Below are 22,464 nucleotides of genomic sequence, written 5' to 3' on the forward strand. Positions count from 1 at the left end.
CCTCAGGTCATGATCTCAGAGTTGTGAGATCGAGTCCTGTGTAGGGCTCTAGGCCCCGTGTGGAGCCTGGTTAAGATTCTTTCTCCTTCCCCTCAACAAAAAATAAAATAAATTCCAGAAACTGAATTTTATCACATAAAATTAGTTTAGCATATGAAACGACATAAACACCTTCATTTTTCATCACAGTTAAGATGTACAGTATAAGTAATTTAATTAACTAATGTGTCCAGTGTCTACATCAAAGCACTCTGATAATTACTGGGGATGAAGAGATATATCTGAGATCTTTAAAATTAGGATCCATCCCTATAAGAATTTAAAGCATAAAGAAATGCTTTCCAGTAATAATATTTCTTGAATTCAACTGGTTTCTCTCTCAGTAACTTAGGAACTAGTAAAACAATAACAATAAAAAACTCAACTTTGACCAAAATCTTTGGTAAACTTAAAACAAGAGTTATTTCTACATGGTCTTGATTTAAAAAGCATCATGCGCTAAGCACATATCAATACCCTAACCATTCATATTTATTATAGAATAAATATGTTTTGGTCCATTTTCCAGCAGCCTATCCATGTAATAGAGTTCTTGGATTTTTAAATGTCTAAAGCACATGTTGTCTTGATAAAGGAGGGGGGGTACTGAACTATATATTTACAAGTGGGAAAGATATTAGTGGAAGAGTGATACATTTAATGGTATACTTTCTAAGGGGAGCTATACAGACTAAGGAAAATATTTATATTTGTGTCAAGTAGTTCAGTTTTTAGTTTACCAAACTGGGTGATGGGCATTAAGGAGGACACTTGGAAGTGATGAGCATTGGGTATTATATACAATTCATAAATCACTGAATTCTACCTCTGAAACTAATAATACAGTATATATTAATTGAATTGAATTAAAAATTTTAAATTATTTATAAAATTATTGTAAATAATCAAACTTATAATGAAATTGAATATTTATTTGAATTTCTCCTGGTAATAATAGCACTCAAAAGAAAAACAAACCAAGCTGTGAGATTTTGTTTTAAATGTAGCCATTTTTCAAAAAGTGAAAAGTTAGAATTCTGTATTTAATGGCAACTGAGACCCTTTCTATTGCAAACTACCATTCAAAAAGTAGTATTTTAAGAAATATATATAGTATGATTAACATGATGTGTTTTATAGAATGGAACGTATCTGAATGCCAATCTGAATATGGAAGAAATATATATGTGTTAAAACCACAGGGGGGACATGAAATGTTCTTTTTTATAAAAAGTAGCTTGAAATAAAAAGGAACTTTCTAGTAAATTCAATAAATTTTCACACATGGGATTTAAAAAAAAAATACAAAAACAAATCCCCACCTCCCAACCCTCACCCCTCAAAGAAGTGGTGGATTTGAGTAGAGCCGTTTCAGGACAACACATTTCTGTACAATGTGGAAGCTGGTTACATAGTCAGTGATAACTTCCTAAAGTGCATCTTTTGAAGACTTGTCTATTAAATTGCAGTATCAAATAGAAAATAGTTAACACAAGACATGCAATAACAAAGCTAAATCATTATAAAGTTTTTAAAACTACTTTTAAAACTTTTGATTCCCCAAAGGATAAAGATGTCAAATACAGTAGCATTCTTTCTCCAACAGTATGCATTGTATGTTTTTGTCATTTGGCAAATCTTTTGGGAGTCGAACAAAAATAATGCAGTCTAAACAATATTTCTTCTGTCATTGTAATACGATTCCTAGGCGCAGAGCAGGAGCTAGATTTTTGGAAGTTTGGGTGCGTTAACCACAGGATTTGCCTCCTGTAAATATCTCCTCCCTGCACTCTTGTAATCATAGGTGCAGCCGTGAGTTTCTGCATAGCGATGAGATGCACAGAAGTTGTTTCCACATCTAAAGCACAAAAAAAGTTCTTGTGAATAGTCACATTTCTACAAAGGCTCATCTCTTTGGGAGAATTAGAGCTTGACTTCAGGTATCCAACAGGAGCCCTCTGGTTCTCTTAGCAATTTTCAGCGCTACATTTTCCTGGTGCTCATAAACCAGTACACGCATTCCCAAAAAGAAAAAGTTAACTGTCCATGAATATGAGAGTTTATAATAGAGACTCTATTTCAAATGAAAAAAGATACAGATCTTTATAAAGTAGTAAAATTGCAAAAACTGAAAAATGTGTTTATCGCTTCTCTCATATTTAGTAAACCTGGGTGAACTCAATTTGTGAGATATTCAGTCTGGAAAGAAAAGCACATAAACCTAACTATGCCATGAAAGGATTTCAAAAATATCTCTATCAGAGCAGCAGCGGTTTAGCGCTGCCTGCAGCCCGGAGCGTGATCCTGGAGACCCGGGATCGAGTCCCACATCGGGCTTCCTGCATGGAGCCTGCTTCTCCCTCTGCCTGTGTCTCTGCCTCTCTAAATAAATAAATAAATAAATAAATAAATAAATAAATAAATAAATAATCTTAAAAAAAAATATATATATATATATATCTCTATCAAACAAGATGAGCTGTTTCTATTTGAATAGAAAGTACTCTAAAAAGCAGCAGTTACTTTTAATGCCTGGACTCAAAGGGTAGACACTGTCCTCAGAGCATATTAATCAATGCTAACAAAAGAAATAATTATGAGAAAGTTCATTATTTTTTGTGAATGTATTATTCATCTGTTTTTTTTTTAATTTTATTTATTTATTCATGAGAATACACAGAGAGGAGAGAGAGAGGCAGAGACACAGGCAGAGGGAGAAGCAGTCTCCATGCAGGGAGCTCGATGTGGGGAATCGATCCCATGTCTCCAGGATCAGGCCCTGGGCTGAAGGTGGTGCCAAACTGCTGAGCCACCAGGGCTGCCCTATTCATCTGTTTTGAATAGTTAAAATTGGTTCAATTTAAAACAATCTTGGAGGAAGAGTTCTTCCAAGTTGTATTCAAACAAAAACCAGTAAGCAAATCTATCATAAGACAAAGAAAGAAAAAAAAAAAGACAAAGAAAGTACATTTTCCCAAGTAGTCTCCTAACTTGAATGGCAAGATCTCATGATTTATAAACTCAGGAGCTGTCTACTTTCTCTTTACTTTAACCAATTAGGAGCTCAAGTGAGGGCTGCTATTTGAAGATCATCTTAATTATGTGATGAATAGCCAATTTAAAGAATGTTTTATGTTGTATCCCTATGCTGGGTCACCACAAAGAGAGCATCTCAGCTCTTCCATCCAGCCAACCTGCCTGCATTCGTAGCTAGTAGCCAGTCCAGTTTTCTTCCCACAAAGGAAACAATGCTTTGCTGCTTTCTTCTTTGTTTGAATAGGGGCTTTCACAGGTGGGAGGTGATGAGTACATTCTCCTGTTTTAAAGAAAGCATATGTTGATTAATAACTGGCACAATATTTTAAATGTGAAATAGTATTAAGCAAAACATAAAACAAATGCCTGTCCCAGGAAACTTCCTTGCTATAAAAAACCAATTTGTGCTATTTTTATATCCGAAATTATTTACATAAACTACAGATGCAAAACTGTTCTGTTTTTAAAGATTCTGTAGCCTTCTAATGACTAAGACTTTTATATTTTTAGGACTTTTGTACACACTGGCACTTTTCTGGTTGTGTTCAAGAGCAATCAGTAATTGTAAAGTACACAAATCTTTGACAGAGAATCAAGAAAAATGTCTGGATCAAAATCATTTTTATGAAGGAATGAGAAGAAAAGTGGTAGAGTCGGAACAGTACTGGTACCCCACTACCGAAAAAGGTTTGGGAGGCCTAGGCTTAATGTTTACCTGGCAGCTAAAAGTCTCTGAAAATCCTTCAGTGGTTCAAAAAATTGGAATTACAGTGAAGCGGTGCTATACCTTTTGCCACCCAGATTGGGTGCTGGATATACAAACTCAGTAACATTAAGTCTGCTTCATTACCAGTCTCAAATACTCTCCTAGATCTTGCCCAAAACTGTAAACCAAATTGGAAACTAACTGAATGACTCCTAATGGTAGAAACAAAACTGAAAACAACTAAGTGAATGACTTCCAGTGTTGCCTGGGCACCAACTGTGTTAATAAGCACTTTCTTCAAGTTATCAAGAACAAGATAATAAGGTACTTTCCACTTCTTAAAAAATGAAAATTAGATAAGCATTTGAAAGGACACATACGAAAGGCATACAGTACCAGATATCCCCTGGAAACTCATCTAATTGCTATTATCTTTGAAATTCAGATTTAGGATATTCTTCCCCAATGGAATAATCTGTTAATAATAACCTAGTTCAGTAGTTATATTTTCATTTTTTTTCTTTCCTTGGAATTGCTTAATGTTTCCCAAACTTTTTTCATTCAAGAACTCTTGTGAATGTGCAGAAACATACAACACAGTAGTGACAAGAATGATTTGGCACAGAAATACAAATGCAGTCTTCGCCTATGAGAATGGCTCCCATATACACTTCTATCCACCAGAAAGAAACATTTATTAGTTACTCACTCCAGGATAGGACCCATCATTAGCATATAGGTTTCCTACTCTTCTCTAGACTGGCATTCAGGGTCTTATACATCTAATATGATACCTTTTTAACTTCTAAAGTCATTTTCTGTCATTTACCACATCATACCCACTCTCAATAAAGCACCAGACCCATTACAGGTGAAATCTCTTTTAAAATGCTCTATTCCAGCTTGTCAACCTAGTAAAATTCTACTCATCTTGTAAGACCATATCATCAATCATCAGTTCCTCCCTGAAGCCTTCTCTCAAATGTGCATTGGACATATGAACAAAGAAAAAGTCAACAAAATAATTCCAATGTGAAAAGTTGCTTTTCCAAACAAAATTAAAGATATGTGGATTAATTCATTTGTTTGGCATTTCCTAGTCCAATAATTGATCTAAGACAATGATCTATAATTACCCAACAGAAGACAGCCAATAAAGCAAAGAGTAGTATGCTAGATGCAAGTTTGGTAATCATTTGCCTAAAAATGATGACTAAACTATGAAGATGGATAAGATTTCCAAGGGAGACCCTGTAAGTTAAAAGCAAAGAAGACCAATGGAAGAACTTAGCAAATTCAGTATGATATAGTTATTACTGAAAGGAAATGGCAGCAAGTTACACAACTCTAGTTCAGGTGATGATCACTGCAGGTAGCAGTTGATGCCTTGACTTAAATGAAATCAACCAAAAAAGTGTATACAACTGGGGACAAGTAAAGGGTAAAACAAGTGAAAAGAAGAAAACTCAGGTTTAAAAAAAAAAAAAGCAAAAATCTAAAACAACGTATTAGCAAAACCACAATGAGATACCACTTCACACCAGTGAGAATGGGGAAATTAACAAGACAGGAAACAACTAATGTTGGAGAGGATGCGGAGAAAGGGGAACCCTCTTGCACTGCTGGTGGGAATGTGAACTGGTACAGCCACTCTGGAAAACCGTGTGGAGGTTCCTCAGAGTTAAAAATAGATCTGCCCTATGACCCAGCAATTGCACTGCTGGGGATTTACCCCAAAGATACAGATGCAGTGAAACACCGGGACACCTGTACCCCGATGTTTATAGCAGCAATGTCCACAGCACCCCAATGTTTCTAGCAGCAATGTCCACAATAGCCAAACTGTGGAAGGAGCCTCGGTGTCCATCGAAAGATGAATGGATAAAGAAGCTGTGGTCTATGTATACAATGGAATATTATTCAGCCATTAGAAATGACAAATACCCACCATTTGCTTCTATGTGGATGGACCTGGAGGGTATTATGCTGAGTGTAATAAGTCAATTGGAAAAGGAGAAACATTATACGGTTTCATTCATTTGGGGAATATAAAAATTAATGAAAAGGAATAAAGGGAAAGGAGAGACAATGAGTGAAAATATCAGTGAGGGTGACAAAATATGAGAGATACCTAACTCTGGGAAATGAACAAGGGGTAGTGGAAGGGGAAGTGGGCAGGGGGTTGGGGTGACTGGGTGATGAGCACCAAAGGGGGCACTTGGCGGGATAAGCACTGGGTGTTACGCTATATGTTGGCAAATTGAACTCCAATAAAAAAATTTTAAAAATGAATAGCTAAATAAAATCGAAAAAAATAAAAAATAAAAAATAAAACAATGTAATAGTCCAGAATAAAAAAAAAAGAAGAAGAAATGAAAAGATGAGAAACAAAGGAAAAGAAACTATTTCAAAAAGGAGGGCAACAACAACCAAACAAGATAAGAATACAGAAGCATCCACTGGATTTGAAACTGTGGACATCTTTGGTGACCTCAGTAACAGCAATTTCAGATAAAGAATGAGAAGAGAAGTGAAAAAGCACCAAAGCCCAAGTTAGGGTTAAATATATTACAGAAAAAGTGAGGTACTGGCATAAAGACAGGCAACAAAGAACCCAGAAATAAACCTCCACATAAATGGGCCAAAAGGTTTTTTTGTTTGTTTTTTTAATAAATTTATTTTTTATTCAATTTGTTTATTCAATTTGTTCAATTTGCCAACATATAGAATAACACCCAGTGCTCGTCCCATCAAGTGCTCCCCTCAGTGCCCATCACCCATTCACCCTCACCCCCCGTCCACCTCCCCTTCCACCACCCCTAGTTCGTTTCCCAGAGTTAGGAGTCTCTCATGTTCTGTCTCCCTCCCTGATATTTCCCACTCATTTTTTCTCCTTTCCCCTTTATTCCCTTTCACTATTTTTTATATTCCCCAAATGAATGAGACCATATAATGTTTGTCCTTCTCCGATTGACTTATTTCACTCAGGAAATACCCTCCAGTTCCATCCACGTCGAAGCAAATGGTGGGTATCTGTCATTTCTAATGGCTGAGTAATATTCCAAAAGGTTTTTGATAAGGGTGCCCATGGCACTGGGAAAACTGGATAAACACATGAGAAAGAATAAAGTTGGACCCTTACATTACACCACATACAAAAGTATATACATTAAAAAAATTAACTCAAAATGTATCAAAGACCAACCTGTAAGACCTAAAACTATAAAATTCCTAGAATATAGTGGGAAAGCTTCATGACATTGGATTTGGCAATAACTTATTAGACACAACATCAAATGCACAAAGGAAAAAATAGACAAAGTGCACTTCATGAAAATTAAAAACTACTGTCCATAAAGACTGTCAGTAGAGTGAAATGGCAACCTACAGAATGGAAGAAAATATTTGCCAATCATATATCTGATAAAGGATCAGTATCCATAATATATGTAAAATATCTAAAACTTAACAACAAAAACTCAAAACAACCCAATTTAAAAATGGGTAAAATAGGGATCCCTGGGTGGCGCAGCGAATTGGCGCCTGCCTTTGGCCCAGGGCACGATCCTGGAGACCCGGCATTGAATCCCACATCGGGCTCCCAGTGCATGGAGCCTACTTCTCCCTCTGCCTATGTCTCTGCCTCTCTTATCTCTCTCTCTCTGTGACTATCATAAATAAATAAAAAAAATTCTAAAAATGGGTAAAATATTTGAATAGACATTTCTCCAAGGATGTATAAATAACTAAGCACATAAAAATATACCCAATATCACTAATCACCAGGGAAATACAAACCAAAACCACGAGATACTACCTCATACATGTTAGGATATCCATTACCAAAAACAAAAAAAAGCCCAGAAGATAACAAGTGTTGGTAAGAATGTGGAGAAACTGGAAATTTTGCACATTGCTAGTAGTAATGTAAAAATAGTGCAGCCACTATGGAAAACTGCATGGCAGTTCCTCAAAAAATTAAAAATAGAATTACCAATATGAGCCAGCAATTTCACTTTTGAGTACATACTCAAAAGAATTAAAAGGTAGGTCTCAAAGACATATTTGGGCCCCATGTTCATAACAGCATTATTCACAAGAGCTAAAATGTGGAAGAAACACAGATCTCCATTCAGAGATACATGAATGAGCAAACTGCTTATATACACACAATGGAGTATTATTTAGCCTTAAAAAAGTATGGAAAATTCTAATACACGCTACAACATAGATGAGCCTTGAGGACACTATGGTAAGTGAAGTAAGCCAGACACAAAAGGACAATGCTGTATGATTCCACTTATATAAGATACTTAGAGTAATTAAAATCACTGAGACAGAGAGTAGAATGGTGGCTGCTAGAGGCTGGGGTGAGGGGGGTTGAGGAGTTAGTGTTAATGGGTATAGAGTTTCAAGTTTTTCAAGATAAAAAGAGTTCTAAAGATGAATGGTGGTGATGGTTGCCCAATAATGTGAATGTACTTAACGCCACGGAGTTATATGTTTAAAAATGGTTAAGACAGTAAATTTTCTGTTATGGCTATTTACCACAATAAAAAATTGAAAAAAAAGTAGATATAGTAAGACTTTAAAACTTTGGGCCTTATATAGATAGCAGCAGTGTAAAATAAACCCTAAATAACTCTTCAAAGGATAAAAATCATGGGATAACCATAATATATACTATATTGGTTGTCACATCCATTTTATAACTTCTATAAAGTATTCTTGAGAACCCCGGGGCTATAAACACGGTACATCTTTGGTAATGAGTTCTCATCCCTAGTCTGGGTATTAAACCATAAAAGATAACAACTACTTCCCTTGAAATAGGGATTAGCCAGTGCACTTTTAAGGCGTTACTGGTAGAAGGGAGTGCTAAAGTCATAGCCACTTCTGCTACTATGCTTTGGAAAGGGCTAATTCAAGGATTGTCCTTTTTTTTATCCAGAAATAATCAGTTCATCAAAAGGAGTTCATCCTTGATAATGGATCATATTGAGAAATACCTCTTTAGATACTTTCGCCAAACCCATCCAGCAGCCCAGCATGGTTCCAGAGTGGCCAGTGACTGAGAGGGTTGGGAACTACATGTTAATTCTTCATTCTTCTCGTCTTTTCACATAGACCATATCTTTTCCCAGGCAACAGAGACCTCAATTTCAATTTTTGTTTTATTCTTCAAATATGTCCTACAAATTTTCTCATAAAAATTTTCTTAAGTGGAACAAAGTTTAGGGAGAGTTTACTCCATACATACCACAAAGAGTGTTCTTATTTCTCTCTGAAAATACAACAATATGCATAATGAAATGATTGTTAGGCTTATATTTTCAAAATTACTGCCAGCTTACCTACTCTCTTCCCTGCTGCTGTGTTATTTCCATTCATTCCAATACCACGGGCAGACTATAATAAAAACACAAAACATCTAGAGAGGTAAGCTAATGAAGAGGAAAAGATCACTAAGCATGATACTTGTATTTTTTTAAGATTTTATTTAAATTCAAGTTAGTTAACATACAGTGTATTATTAGTTTCAGGGGTAGAATTTAGTTGCATATAATACCCAGTGCTTATTTACATCAAGTGCTCTCCTTAATGCCCATCACCAGTTACCCCATCCCCCCACCCATCCCCTTTCCAGCAACCCTTAGTTTGCTTCCTATAGTTAAGAATCTCTTATGGTTGTATTTTATTATGGAAATGCTGTAGGGCTTTCATTTAATCAAATTTTTAACCAAACTAACTTAGAATCTGATTCTCACATTCAGTAGTATTGTACTTAATATTTTTCATTAAGAGAATAAAATTTGATAGTGCAAATAAAAGTTCTTATTTAGGAAAAAATAATAAAAATAGCATATATCATAAATTGTTTACACAAAATTACTTTCAAATTACAGTTCTCAACTTAGGACTAAAACATTATTTAAAATTCAACTGTCAGGGATCCCTGGGTGGCGCAGCGGTTTGGCGCCTGCCTTTGGCCCAGGGCGCGATCCTGGAGACCCGGGATCGAATCCCACATCAGGCTCCCGGTGCATGGAGCCTGCTTCTCCCTCCGCCTGTGTCTCTGCCTCTCTCTCTCTCTCTGTGACTATCATAAAAAAAAAAAAAAAAAAAAAAAAAAAAAAAAAAAAAAAAAAAAAAATTCAACTGTCAAAGTAAAAAAATAAAAATAAAAAAAATAAAATTCAACTGTCAAAAATATTTTCTACAAACTAGATAAACATTTTAAGAGAATCTTATGTAAAGAATTCAACCTTACGCCTCCTTACTTAGATAAACAAAAAACAAACTTTAAATATGTTGAATGACTCTAAGGATAACTATTAGAACATACTGAAAGGTAAATACTTACTAGAAAAAAATCTGTAGGTTCTAAATGGGGAGAATTTTTCCTAAGATTTTCCTCCTTAAAATGCTGGCTTGTAGACAGCCCGATTCCAGAGGTCCGAAGCCTGCCTGCTCCACGTGTGCTCTGTAAGCTATCTCTGCTTGCACTCCGGGCCAGCGAAGTAAGAAAACCTATATTATTTACACAACCAACAGGCTCTTTGGAAGCCTTGTTAGCCATTTTTGTGATATCTCGAGCCTCAACTTTAGAAATAATATCAGATCTTTTCCCGGGTGAATCGACTTTAACAGCTCGAAAGCGAGTAGTCCTAGAGAAAGAAGAATCCATTATATTTCGAACATCCAATGACTGAAGCACATTCTGTGATGCAGAAGATTGAAGATTCCCAGATTCAAAACATTTGGGCTGTCTTTGTGATTTCACCAGAGAATTATGGAGTGACATTGGTGTAGAACAGTGAAGAGGTGACAAGAGTCTGTTCTTGTGAGGACTTAATTCACGGTGGTTGAGAACTGTAGTTTCTACTGATTCACCACTCAACATTCTTGCAACATGTTTAAGATGCTGCTCTGCAGCTTTCAACCCTTTATCATCATTAGTGAGTAAGAACTCTGGATTTACCTTCTGTGTGATTTCTAAGCCACTGCTCTGTTCATCAGTGTTTCCTTCTGTAAATGTAGCAAATGAGCCCACTTCAGGTAGAAGTGATTCCTCAGTTATGCATTCTTTTGAAGTTGAAAATAAAACAGTGTCATCTTCATTATTAGACGACAAATTTCCTGAAAGATGTTTTTTCTGCCTAGGCAAGGATGATCCAAGATGGAGAACAGAATCAGCAAGCTCTTTGTCATTTTCTAATTCCATATGGGGTATCTGAGGTGGTAGTTTGATACTATTATTGGAATGAGACGGTGTGTTACTCTCCCAGTTATCATCTTCCTTAAGAAAATCGCTAGTGATAGATGATATTGGTCTATCAGCAGAGGGCAGAGTTGCCAAACTTGAAACCGCATTGCTGGAAGTTTCAGGTAGACAGGCATTCCCAGGAGAAGGTAAACAAGACTGCCCAATGTGGGGGAGAGCCTTTAACAATCTGTGGCGAGCAGCTGCCGTGGAACTACTAGAAGGTCGAGGAGCTATAGGTGGATGAGGTTTTACCTTGACAGCTTTCTTTGGCTAAAAAAAAAAAAAAAAAAGTGAATATATAATTTCTCACAGTCATTTTGTCTACCCATTAACACAAATTAATGAAGGAAGAAAATGTTATTTAACATAACACTGGCATTTTGATAATTTCAATTAAAAATGTCTTAGAAGATTAAAATCTTAAGCTTACAACTGAGAAGAATTCTGCTTATTTTGCTTTCTCCATTGAGGATGATTTCCTGAGAATGTTAAAGAAAATGAATTTTATTTTACTTATTTTCCTCCCTACTGATTATTTGTCAGTTTTGCTGAAAAAAAAACATTATAGTAGATACGATACTGCTGACCTATTCTAGGTCCCCAACAATTTTCCCTAGTAAGATAGATGAGTAAGTGTTGGCTATATATGTACTACAGAAAATAGTGAACAGGCCCAAATTGCCATCCTTTGCAAAGGCCTGCTTGTGAGGTTGGCCCTTGGCTAGCTTCTGGGAACTTGTATTTCAAGAGTTCCTATCACTCTAACTGAAAAGTACCTACCCTGTTTGTGCAAGCAATATGGTTTATGCTAAATACCAGCTTTCCTTCTGGGAGTTTGGAATTTTGGTACATGCTGTCTACAGGAACAGCCTCTCATAAAATTCCCGAGCAAAGAGTCTCTAATACACTTCCTCGGTAGACAATATCTCACAGTTGTATTGACACAATTCATTGATAGAGGAATAAAGCATGTCCTATGAGACTCTACTGGGGAAGAATGCTGGGAAGCTTGTCCTTAGTTTCCCCTTGATTTGAACCATGAGACTTTTCCTTTGATAATTTACTTCATACTCTTTTGCTGCAATAAATCTTAGACATGGTTGCAACTATGTGCTAGTACTGTGAGTCTCCCTAGCAAACTGGGGAGTGATATAGGGGTCCTCAATATTGTAAGTTTTAATAAAAGTGATTTGATTTTTGGTTTCATGATCTTTGATTTCATGAAATCATGAAAGATCATGATTTTTTTATTTCATGATCTTTGATTTCATGATATTTTAGATAAACTTAAAAATTAAGAATATGAAGCCTCAGCTCCTTCAAGGTAACAGCTGAAACATGCAACAGGATGGAAGAGAACATCTGATGATCTAAACAACACTTCCAACCTAGATATAGAAGAAGAGCCAGATAACTTAGTGGACACTAGTAGAGGCAAGAAGTAGAGGAGCTAAAGCTGTGAAGAAAGAAGAACCTTAGAAAGATATGCTGGCTAGTGTAGCTGCTGGGGCCACTGTCTTGCCAAACTTCAATTCTCTAATCAATAAAACTATTCTTTGAAAATGAAGGTTTGACTTCTGGGCTGTAGAGATTCACAGTGGTTGCCTAAATCTAAGTTTCTCCATGCATCCTCCAAAACACCATACACATTAACAACATAAGCAAAATAACCCGTAACTCATACCTTCAAAACTAGGGGATGGATAAAATTAACTTCAAATTACCTCTTAAGGAGAAAAATACCCAAATCTAGGAGATTCATTTGCAAAGCCTGTGGTGAGAGATAAGCAAAAGTGTTAAGCTAGAGAGGAAGGAAGGATGGAAGGAAGGCAGGCAGGCAAAGAGGGAGGAAGGCGGGGAAGGAGGAGGGAGAGAGAGGGCAAGAGGGAGGGAAAGAAGAAAGGAAGAAAGAGAGGTGTGGATAATCTAGGGCTGATGGAACAAAGATAAAATAAACCCTTAAAAGAGAAAATCCCACTTGATTATGAAAATGCTGAAAAGAGATTTAAGATCTAGGATACTGACAAGCCAACAGGAAACCAAAAGCAAGTGACTTGAAACTGTTCAAGATGTAAGGAAATAGCTTCAAGAAGACATGGCTTCTGGGGGAAGGAGGAGTAAATTGAAAGTTCTCTACTGAGAACCTGATAGTGAAGGTAAAGAAGGCAGTGATGGGTGTTATATGAACCGATGAATTATTAAAAACTACATCTGAAATTAATGATGTACTATATGTTGGCTAACTGAATTTCAATAAAATAAAAAGTAAAAAAATAAAGAAGGCAGCAATAAAGTTAAAGTAAGGACCCATAGACACAAAAGGGAGTCACAAAATCAGAAGACACAACAATTTAACCCTCCACTGAAAGGGTACTATGGATTTTAAAAACTGCATTTCACTATACCAAGAAGATGTTCTTAAAATAAGAAACTTACTTTGCCAAACGAAATCCTCACTTTTGTCTACATGTAACTCTTAATATTCCTTTGGGTAAATAAAAATTACAGGTATACCTCATTTTATTATACTTTGCTCTAAGGCACTTCACAGATAATTACATTCTTTACAAATTGGAGGTTTTGTGGCAACCCCGCATCAAGGAAGTCTACCAAAGCCATTTTTCCAACAGCATTTGCTTATTTTGTGTCTCTGTGTCACATTTTGATAATTCTCAGAATATTTTAAACTTTTTCATTATTATATTTATTTTTTATTTTTTTGTTTTTTCTCATTATTATATTTATTATGGTGATCTGTGATCAATGATCTTTTACCATAATTGTTTTAGGGTGCATGAATTCCACCTATATAAGATGCTGAACTTCACTGATAAATGTTCTGTGTTCTGACTGCTCCAAAAACAGACCACTCCCCTGACTCTCTCCCTCTCCTTGGGCCTCCCTAATTCTCTGGTACACAAAATATATTTTTAAGATTTTTTATTTATTTATTTGTGAGAGACACACAGAGAGAGGCAGAGACACAGGCAGAGGGAGAAGCAGGCTCCATGCAGGGAGCCCGATGCGAGACTCGATTCCAGGACTCCAAATTGACAACCTGGGCTGAAGGCGGCCCTAAACTGCTGAGCCACCCAGGCCACCAGATTCTTCCCAGACGGAAAAGCACTTAGCAGGGTGTGGGACCCAAGGAATTTAACAAAAATCCCCTACCCCTGGACAAGCAGAGCAGGGCTAACTCCATTTTGTGCTACACCCACCATCTCATGTATAACCCCCACATGACCTACTTATTGCTTAAGGCACTCCCCCCCACCCTTGTCAAGCCCCTGAGCACACCCTTACCGAAACCGGCTCATATAGGAATGCGGAATCCTTAACCACCAAAGAATGTAAATAAACCTCGCCTTGTGCCCACCAAACCTGCACACCAATTCTGACCAGAGTGATAGGCTAGTTCAAACGGTCACTATAGGGTAAATTGTAATTCAATTGGCCACCTGTGTGTGGACGACATGACTATGCAAATTTCTGTGTGTGTTACAATCTCATAAAGTGGCCTCTATAAAACTGCTACACCTCTTAACCTCAGGGTCCAAGTCCCTGATCTGCTGTGTTGGGTATACTTGGACCCAAGCTCGAGCTTGTTAATAAACCCTCATGTACTTGCATTCGTATTGGCACCTTGGTGGTTTCTCGGATACGTAATCTTGGGCACAACGCAAGAAAACTGGTCAGAACCACAGGAGGGGCAGTGGAGCCTCCAGGTTCCCGGAGTCACTAACAGAGGAAGTGCACCCAAGGGAGAGCACAACACAGACCGTGGCCAAGCTCGGTAAAGGGCTGGAGCATGCACCGAGCAGGGCCTTGGGAGAAGCTCAGGCAGCGGCTCCAAATGGAGGGCCTGTGCCCTGCTGCCTTCGGGAGCCACAGACCTGGGAGTGCGATTCCAGCATTGCAGGGCGCGAATCCCAGGGCGCAGAGCAGACACACCCCAGGATCCTACACTCCCTCCAGAACAGGCAGAGGCAAGGAGGACAGAGGACAAAGACTCTCCTGCCGCCAACACCCTCAAGCTGTGCAGGTCAGCACTCCCACCCCCGGAGCATCAGGACTGTGTGGACTGGGAGACTGCAGCAGTTACTGCAGCAGCTGACTCCAGAGCTGGAAGCTGGCCGACGCCAGTGTTGCTGTTCCTCCTTGTGTCACCCTGTGCCTGGGACACAGTGGGGCCACCAGGGAATAGGGGCCTCACAGGATAAACAGCTACCACTGAGCCATGAACCTGACAGGGAGCGGGCAGCTCCCCTAGGTGCACACACCTGAGAATCAGCACAGCAGGCCCCTCCCCCCGAAGACCAGCTGGAAGGACACCGGAAGAGAAAGTTCTTCACCGAGCAGCAGTGGAAAGATCCAGGGGAAGCCAAGGTATTCACAGTATATAGAACCAGAGGATATCCATATTTTCTATTTTTCTTTTATTCCTTTTTCCAGTACAACTCATTTTTAACCACGCTGCACTGAGCAAAATGACTAAAAAAAGAACTCACCACAAAAGAATCAGAAACAGTACTCTCTCCCAGAGTTACAGAATTTAGATTACAATACAGTGTCATAAAGTCAATTCAGAAGCACAATTACAAAGCTACTGGTGGCTCTAGAAAAAAGCATAAAGGATTCAAGAGACTTCATGACTGCAAAATTTAGATCCAGTCAGGTCGAAATTAAAAATCAATTAAATGAGATGCAATCCGAACTGGAGGGTTAATGAGGCAGAAGAACGAGTGAGTGATATAGAAGACAAGTTGATGGCAAGGAAGGAAGCTGAGGAAAAAAGAGAAAACAATTAAAAGATCATGAGAAAAGGCTAAGGGAAATAAATGACAGCCTAAGAAGGAAATCCTACTTTTAATTGGGGCTCCAGAGGGCGCCAAAAGGGACAGAGGACGAGAAAGTGTATTGAAACAAATCATAGCTGAGAACTTCCCTTATCTGGAGAGGGAAACATGCATTCAGATCCAGGAGATAGAAAGCCTCCCCCCCCAAATCAATAAAAACCTCTCAATACCTCGACATTTAATAGTGAAACTTGCAAATTCCAAAGATAAAGAGAAAATCCTAAAAGCAGCAAGAGACAAAAGATCCCTAAACTAAATGGGGAGAACTATTAGATTAACAGCAGACCTCTCCACAGAGACCTGGCAGGCCAGAAAGGGCTGGCAGGATATATTCAGGGCCCTAAATAAGAAGAACATGCAGCCAAGAATACTTTACCCAGCAAGACTCTCATTCAGAATAGAAGGAGAGAGAAAGAGCTTCAAACATAGGCAGAAAATGAAAGAATATGTGACCACCAAACCAGCTCTGCAAAAAATATTAAGGGGAACTCTGTTAAAGAAAAAAGAAGCCCAAGGAAATAATCCACAAAAACAGGGACTGAATAGGTATTATGATGACACTAAATTCATATCTTTCGGGATCCCTGGGTGGCGCAGCGGTTTGGCGCCTGCCTTTGGCCCAGGGCGCGATCCTGGAGACCCGGGATCGAATCCCACGTCAGGCTCCCGGCGCATGGAGCCTGCTTCTCCCTCTGCCTGTGTCTCTGCCTCTCTCTTTCTCTCTGTATGACTATCATAAATAAATAATATTAAAAAAAAAAAAAATTAAAAAAAAATAAATTCATATCTTTCAATTGTAACTCTGAACGTGAGTGGGCTTAATGATCCCATCAAAAGACACAGGGTTTCAAAACTGGATGAAAAGCAAGACCCATCTATTTGCTGTCTACAAGAGACTCATTTTAGACCTAAGGACACCTACAGCCTGAAAATGAAAGGTTGGAGAACCATTTATCATTCAAATGGTCCTCAAAAGAAAGCAGGGGTAGCAATCTTCATTTCAGATAAATTAAAGTTTATCCCAAAGACTGTAGTAAGAGATGAAGAGGGACACTATATCATACTTAAAGGATCTATCCAACAAGAGGACCTAACGGTCATGAATATTTATGCCCCGAATGCGGGAGCTGCCAAGTCTATCAATCAATTAATAACCAAACTTAAGACATACTTAGATAATAATACATTAATACTGGGAGACTTCAACATGATGCTTTCTGTAAATGACAGATCTTCTAAGCACAACATCTCCAAACAAACAAGAGCTTTAGATGATACACTGGACCAGATGGATTTCAGAGATATTTACAGAACTTTACATCCAAATGCAACTGAATACACATTTTTCTCAAATACACAAGGAACTTTCTCCAGAACAGAGCACATACTGAGTCACAAATCAGGTCTCAACCGATAACAAAAGATTGGGATTGTGCCTGCATATTTTCAGACCATAATGCTTTGAAACTTGAACTTAAATCACAAGAAGAAATTTGGAAGAAACTCAAACACGTGGAGATTAAACAGCATCCTGCTAAAAGATGAAAGGGTCAACCAGGAAATTAGAGAAGATTTAAAAAGATTCATGGAAACTAATGAGAATGAAGATACAACATTCAAAATCTTTGGGATACAGCAAAAACAGTTCTATTAGGGAAATACATTACAATACAAGCATCCCTCAAAAAATTGGAATAAACTCAAATACACAAGCTAATCTCGCACCTAAAGCAACTGGAGAAAGAACAGCATATACAACATACACCCAGCAGAAGAAGAGAGTTAATAAAAATTTGAGCAGAACTCAATGAAATAGAGACCAGAAGAACTGTAGAACAGATCAACAAAACCAGGAATTGGTTCTTTGAAATAATTAATAAAATAGATAAAACATTAGCCAGCCTTATTAAAAACTAAAAAGACTCAAATAATAAAATCACAAATGAATAAGGAGAGATCACAACCAATAACCAAGGAAATAAAAACAATTTTAAAAACTTATTATGAGCAGGTATATGCCAATAAGTTAGACAATCTAGAAGAAATAGACACATTTATGGAAAAACACAAACTGCCAGAACTGGAACAGGAAGAAATAGAAAACCTGAACAGGCCACTAACCAGGGAGGAAATGGAAGCAGTCATCAAAAACCTCCCAAGAAAAATTAACAAGGCAGGAAACCACAAATGTTGGAGAGGATGTGGAGAAAAGGGAACCCTCTTACACTGTTGGTGGGAATGTGAACTGGTGCAGCCACTCTGGAAAACTGTGTGGAGGTTCCTCAAAGAGTTAAAAATAGACCTGCCCTACGACCCAGCAATTGCACTGTTGGGGATTTATCCCAAAGATTCAGATGCAATGAAACGCCGGGACACCTGCACCCCGATGTTTCTAGCAGCAATGTCCACAATAGCCAAACTGTGGAAGGAGCCTCGGTGTCCATCGAAAGATGAATGGATAAAGAAGATGTGGTCTATGTATACAATGGAATATTACTCAGCCGCTAGAAATGACAAATACCCACCATTTGCTTCGACGTGGATGGAACTGGAGGGTATTATGCTGAGTAAAGTAAGTCAATTGGAGGATAAACATTATATATGGTCTCATTCATCTCAGAATATACAAAATAGTGAAAGGGAATAAAGGGGAAAGGAGGGAAAATGAGTGGGAAATATCCATGAGGATGACAGAACATGAGAGACTCCTGACTCTGGGAAACGAATAAGGGGTGGTAGAAAGAGAGGTGGGCGGGGGGTTGGGGTGATGGGTTTCCGCGCACTGATCACGGCACTTGACGGGATGAGCATTGGGTGTTATGCTGTATGTTGGCAATTTTGACTCCAATTTAAAAAAAAAAAAGAAATGAGACTGGTGTGCTGAATAAAGGAAAAGGAAAATTTGGTCAAAAAACAAACAAACAAACAAGATAGCAACCTACTGAATGGGAAAAGATATTTGCCAATCATATATTTGATAAGGGGTTTGTAATATAAAGAACTTACACAACTTAATATTGAACAACCAACCAACCAATCAGATAAAAACATGGGCCTGAAAAGACATTCTTCCAAAAAGATATACAGATGGCCAACAGGGACATAAGAAAAGGCTCGATATCATTAATCATCAGGGAAACGCAAATCCAAACTACAGTGAGATATCACCACACTTCTGTCAGATTGGCTATTACCAGAAAAATTAAAAATAACAAGTATTGGCAAGGATGTAGAGAAAAAGGAACCCTCATACATTTGGTGGGAATGTCAGCTGGTACAGCCACTCTAGAAAACAGTATAGAAGTTCCTCAGAAATTTAAAAATAGGAGCACCTGGGTAACTCAGTTAAGTGCCTGACTCTTGATTTTGGCTCAGGTCATTATCTCAGAGATGGAATTGAGCCCTATTCGGCTCCGCCCTCAGTGGAGGCATGGAGGGGTTGCTTGAAGATCCTCTCTCTCCCTCTTCCTTTGCCCCACGCTCCACTCACATTCTCTCTCAAGTAAATAAAGAACTACCATACAATCCAGCAATTCCTTGCAAATGACATATCAGATAAAGGGTTAGTATCCAAGATCTATAAAGAACTTATTAAACTCAACACCAAAGAAACAATCCAATCATGAAATGGGCAAAAGACATGAAGAGAAATCTCACAGAGGAAGACCTAGACATGGCCAACAAGCACATGAGAAAATGCTCTGCATCACTTGCCATCAGGGAAATACACATCAAAACCACAATGAGATACCACCTCACACTAGTGAGAATGGGGAAAATTAACAAGGCAGGAAACAACAAATGTTGGGAGAGGATGCGGAGAAAAGGGAACCCTCTTACACTGTTGGTGGGAATGTGAACTAGTGCAGCCACTCTGGAAAACTGTGTGGAGGTCCTCAAAGAGTTAAAAATAGACCTGCCCTACGACCCAGCAATTGCACTGCTGGGGATTTACCCCAAAGATTCAGATGCAATGAAACGTCGGGACACCTGCACCCCGATGTTTCTATCAGCAATGGCCACAATAGCCAAACTGTGGAAGGAGCCTCGGTGTCCATCGAAAGATGAATGGATAAAGAAGATGTGGTTTATGTATACAATGGAATATTACTCAGCAATTAGAAACGACAAATACCCACCATTTGCTTCAATGTGGATGGAACTGGAGGGTATTATGCTGAGTGAAATAAGTCAATCGGAGAAGGACAAACAGTGTATGTTCTCATTCATTTGGGGAATATGAATAATAGTGAAAGGGAATATAAAGGAAGGGAAAAGAAATGTTGGGAAATATCAGTAAGGGAGACAGAACATAAAGACTCCTAACTCGGGAAACGAACTAGGGGTGGTGGAAGGGGAGGAGGGCGGGTGTTGGAGGGGAATGGGTGACGGGCACTGAGGTGGACACTTGACGGGATGAGCACTGGGTGTTTTTCTGTATGTTGGTAAATTGAACACCAATAAAAATTTAAAAAAATTATATCTCATAAGAAGTTAATATCCAGAATATATTTCTAAAGAACTCTTAAGTCTAAACAACAACAAAAATAACCCAATTAGGGGATCCCTGGGTGGCGCAGTGGTTTGGCGCCTGCCTTTGGCCCAGGGCGCGATCCTGGAGACCCGGGATCGAATCCCACGTCGGGCTCCCGGTGCATGGAGCCTGCTTCTCCCTCTGCCTATGTCTCTGCCTCTCTCTCTCTCTCTGTGTGTATCATAAAAAATAATAATAATAATAACCCAATTAAAAAACGGGCCAAAGACTTAACTAGACATTTCTCCAAAGAAAATACAAAAATGGCCAACTAGCACATGAAAAGATGCTCAACATCTTTAGAAAAATTCAAATCAAACCTACATTGAAATATTACCTCACACCAATCAGGTGACTACTCTTTAAAAAATAACAAAACAGCAAGTATTGGTGAGGATGTGGAAAAACTGGAAATTCTGTGTACCAACCAGTAGATCGTAAAATGGTACAACTGCTGTAGAAAACAATATGGCAACTCCTCAAAAAAATTAAAAATAGAATTACCATATGATCTTGAAATCTTGGGTATATATATCCAAAAGGATGTTCTCAAAAGAGATATTTGTATGCCCATGTTCATAGCAGCATTCTTCACATCAGCCAAAAGATGGAAGCAACACAAGTCTCCATCAACAGATGCATAGATAAATAAAATGTTGTATATACATATAATGGAATATTACTCAACCTTAAAAAGTATGGAAATTGTGACATGCTATACAACATGGATGAACTTTGAGGACATTACTAAATAAGTCATTCACAAAATAAAACAAAAACAAAAAATTGTTATGACTCTACTTATACAAGGTATCTAGAGAGTCAAACTTATAGAAACAGAGTAGAATTGTGTTTGCCAAGGACTGTAGGGGGAGCAGGGAAATAGGGAATTGTTTAATGAATATAGAGTTTCAGTTTGCATGATGAAGTTCTAAAGATAGATTGTGCAATAGTATGAATATACTTTAACACTACTGAACAGTATGTAACTTAAAAATGATTAAGATAGGACACCTGGGTGGCTCAGTAGTTGAGCGTCTGCCTTCAGCTCAGGGTGTGATAGAGTACTATCAGGGCCCAGAATAGAGTATTGCACATCGGGCTCCCTACAAGGAACCTGCTTCTCCCTCTGCCTATGTCTCTGCCTCTCTGTCTCTCATGAATAAATGAATAAAATCTTTTAAAAAATGATTAAGATAGTAAACTTTATGTATATTTTATCACAATTAAAAACAATTTTTAAAATGTTAACTGTAAAATCTAGGTGGTAGATAAATGGGTGTTAACTGTAAAATTCAATTTTGATGTTAAAAAAAATTGCAGACCAATTTCTCTGATAAACAAAAGTACTAAATACAATATTAGCAAATGAAATATAAAGGTACAAAAAGGAAAATTCATCACAACCAATAATGGTTCATCCTAAGAATTTAAGAATGATTTTATATTAAAAATAGTAACTTACCACATTATCAGAATATTTATATTCAGTGCAAAATGGTTTTTAATTTCTCTTTGGATTTCTTTGACTCATCGATTAGAAGTGTGTTATTTCCAAAATATTAGACTTTCCAGATATCTGTTATTAATTACTAACTTTATCACATTATAATAAGAGAGCCTTTTTGTAGGATTTGAATCTTTTAAAATTTATTGGGACTTGTTTGATAGCAAACAACACAGTTTATCTTACTAAATGTTCTGAGTGCACTTAACAACAATGTATATTCTGCTGTTTTCACATGGAGCATTCTGTAAATGTCACCTGGAACAAGTAGTTTGATAGTGTTATTCAAGTCTTCTTACATCTTTTCTGATTCGTTAGCTTTTATATCAATTTTTTGAGAGGCTGAGTGTAGAATTCTTCTAAAATAACGACAGATTTGTCTCTTTCTCTTTGTAGCTTTTGCTTAGTATACTTTGAAGTTGTGTTACTAGGTGCATAAACATTTAGATTGTGGAGAAAGAAATTTTTTCCAGGAGAGCAAGATCAACTGTTCTCCACCTGGAAGAAATTATCTTTACC

The 22,464-nt window shown here is 37.8% G+C and overlaps 1 protein-coding gene across 7 annotated transcripts in view; it reads right to left on the minus strand.

Annotated features, from left to right (window-relative positions):
- Positions 1-960: 960 nt before the first annotated feature.
- The window catches only part of ZFAND4 (zinc finger AN1-type containing 4), an 80,590-nt gene continuing 59,086 nt past the window's right edge, over positions 961-22,464 (minus strand). For all 7 annotated transcript variants that reach the window (XM_041746512.1, XM_041746511.1, XM_041746517.1 and 4 more), the window contains 4 exons: positions 10,146-11,318; positions 9,136-9,190; positions 3,238-3,355; positions 961-1,897 (listed from right to left, as the gene is read on the minus strand). In XM_041746512.1, the coding sequence (XP_041602446.1) occupies positions 1,762-1,897; positions 3,238-3,355; positions 9,136-9,190; positions 10,146-11,318 (1,482 nt within the window). In that variant the 3' untranslated portion in view covers positions 961-1,761. The remainder of the gene's footprint in view (positions 1,898-3,237; positions 3,356-9,135; positions 9,191-10,145; positions 11,319-22,464) is intronic.

The sequence above is a fragment of the Vulpes lagopus genome, chromosome 2, assembly GCF_018345385.1.
Source record: "Vulpes lagopus strain Blue_001 chromosome 2, ASM1834538v1, whole genome shotgun sequence".
Lineage (NCBI taxonomy): Eukaryota > Metazoa > Chordata > Mammalia > Carnivora > Canidae > Vulpes > Vulpes lagopus.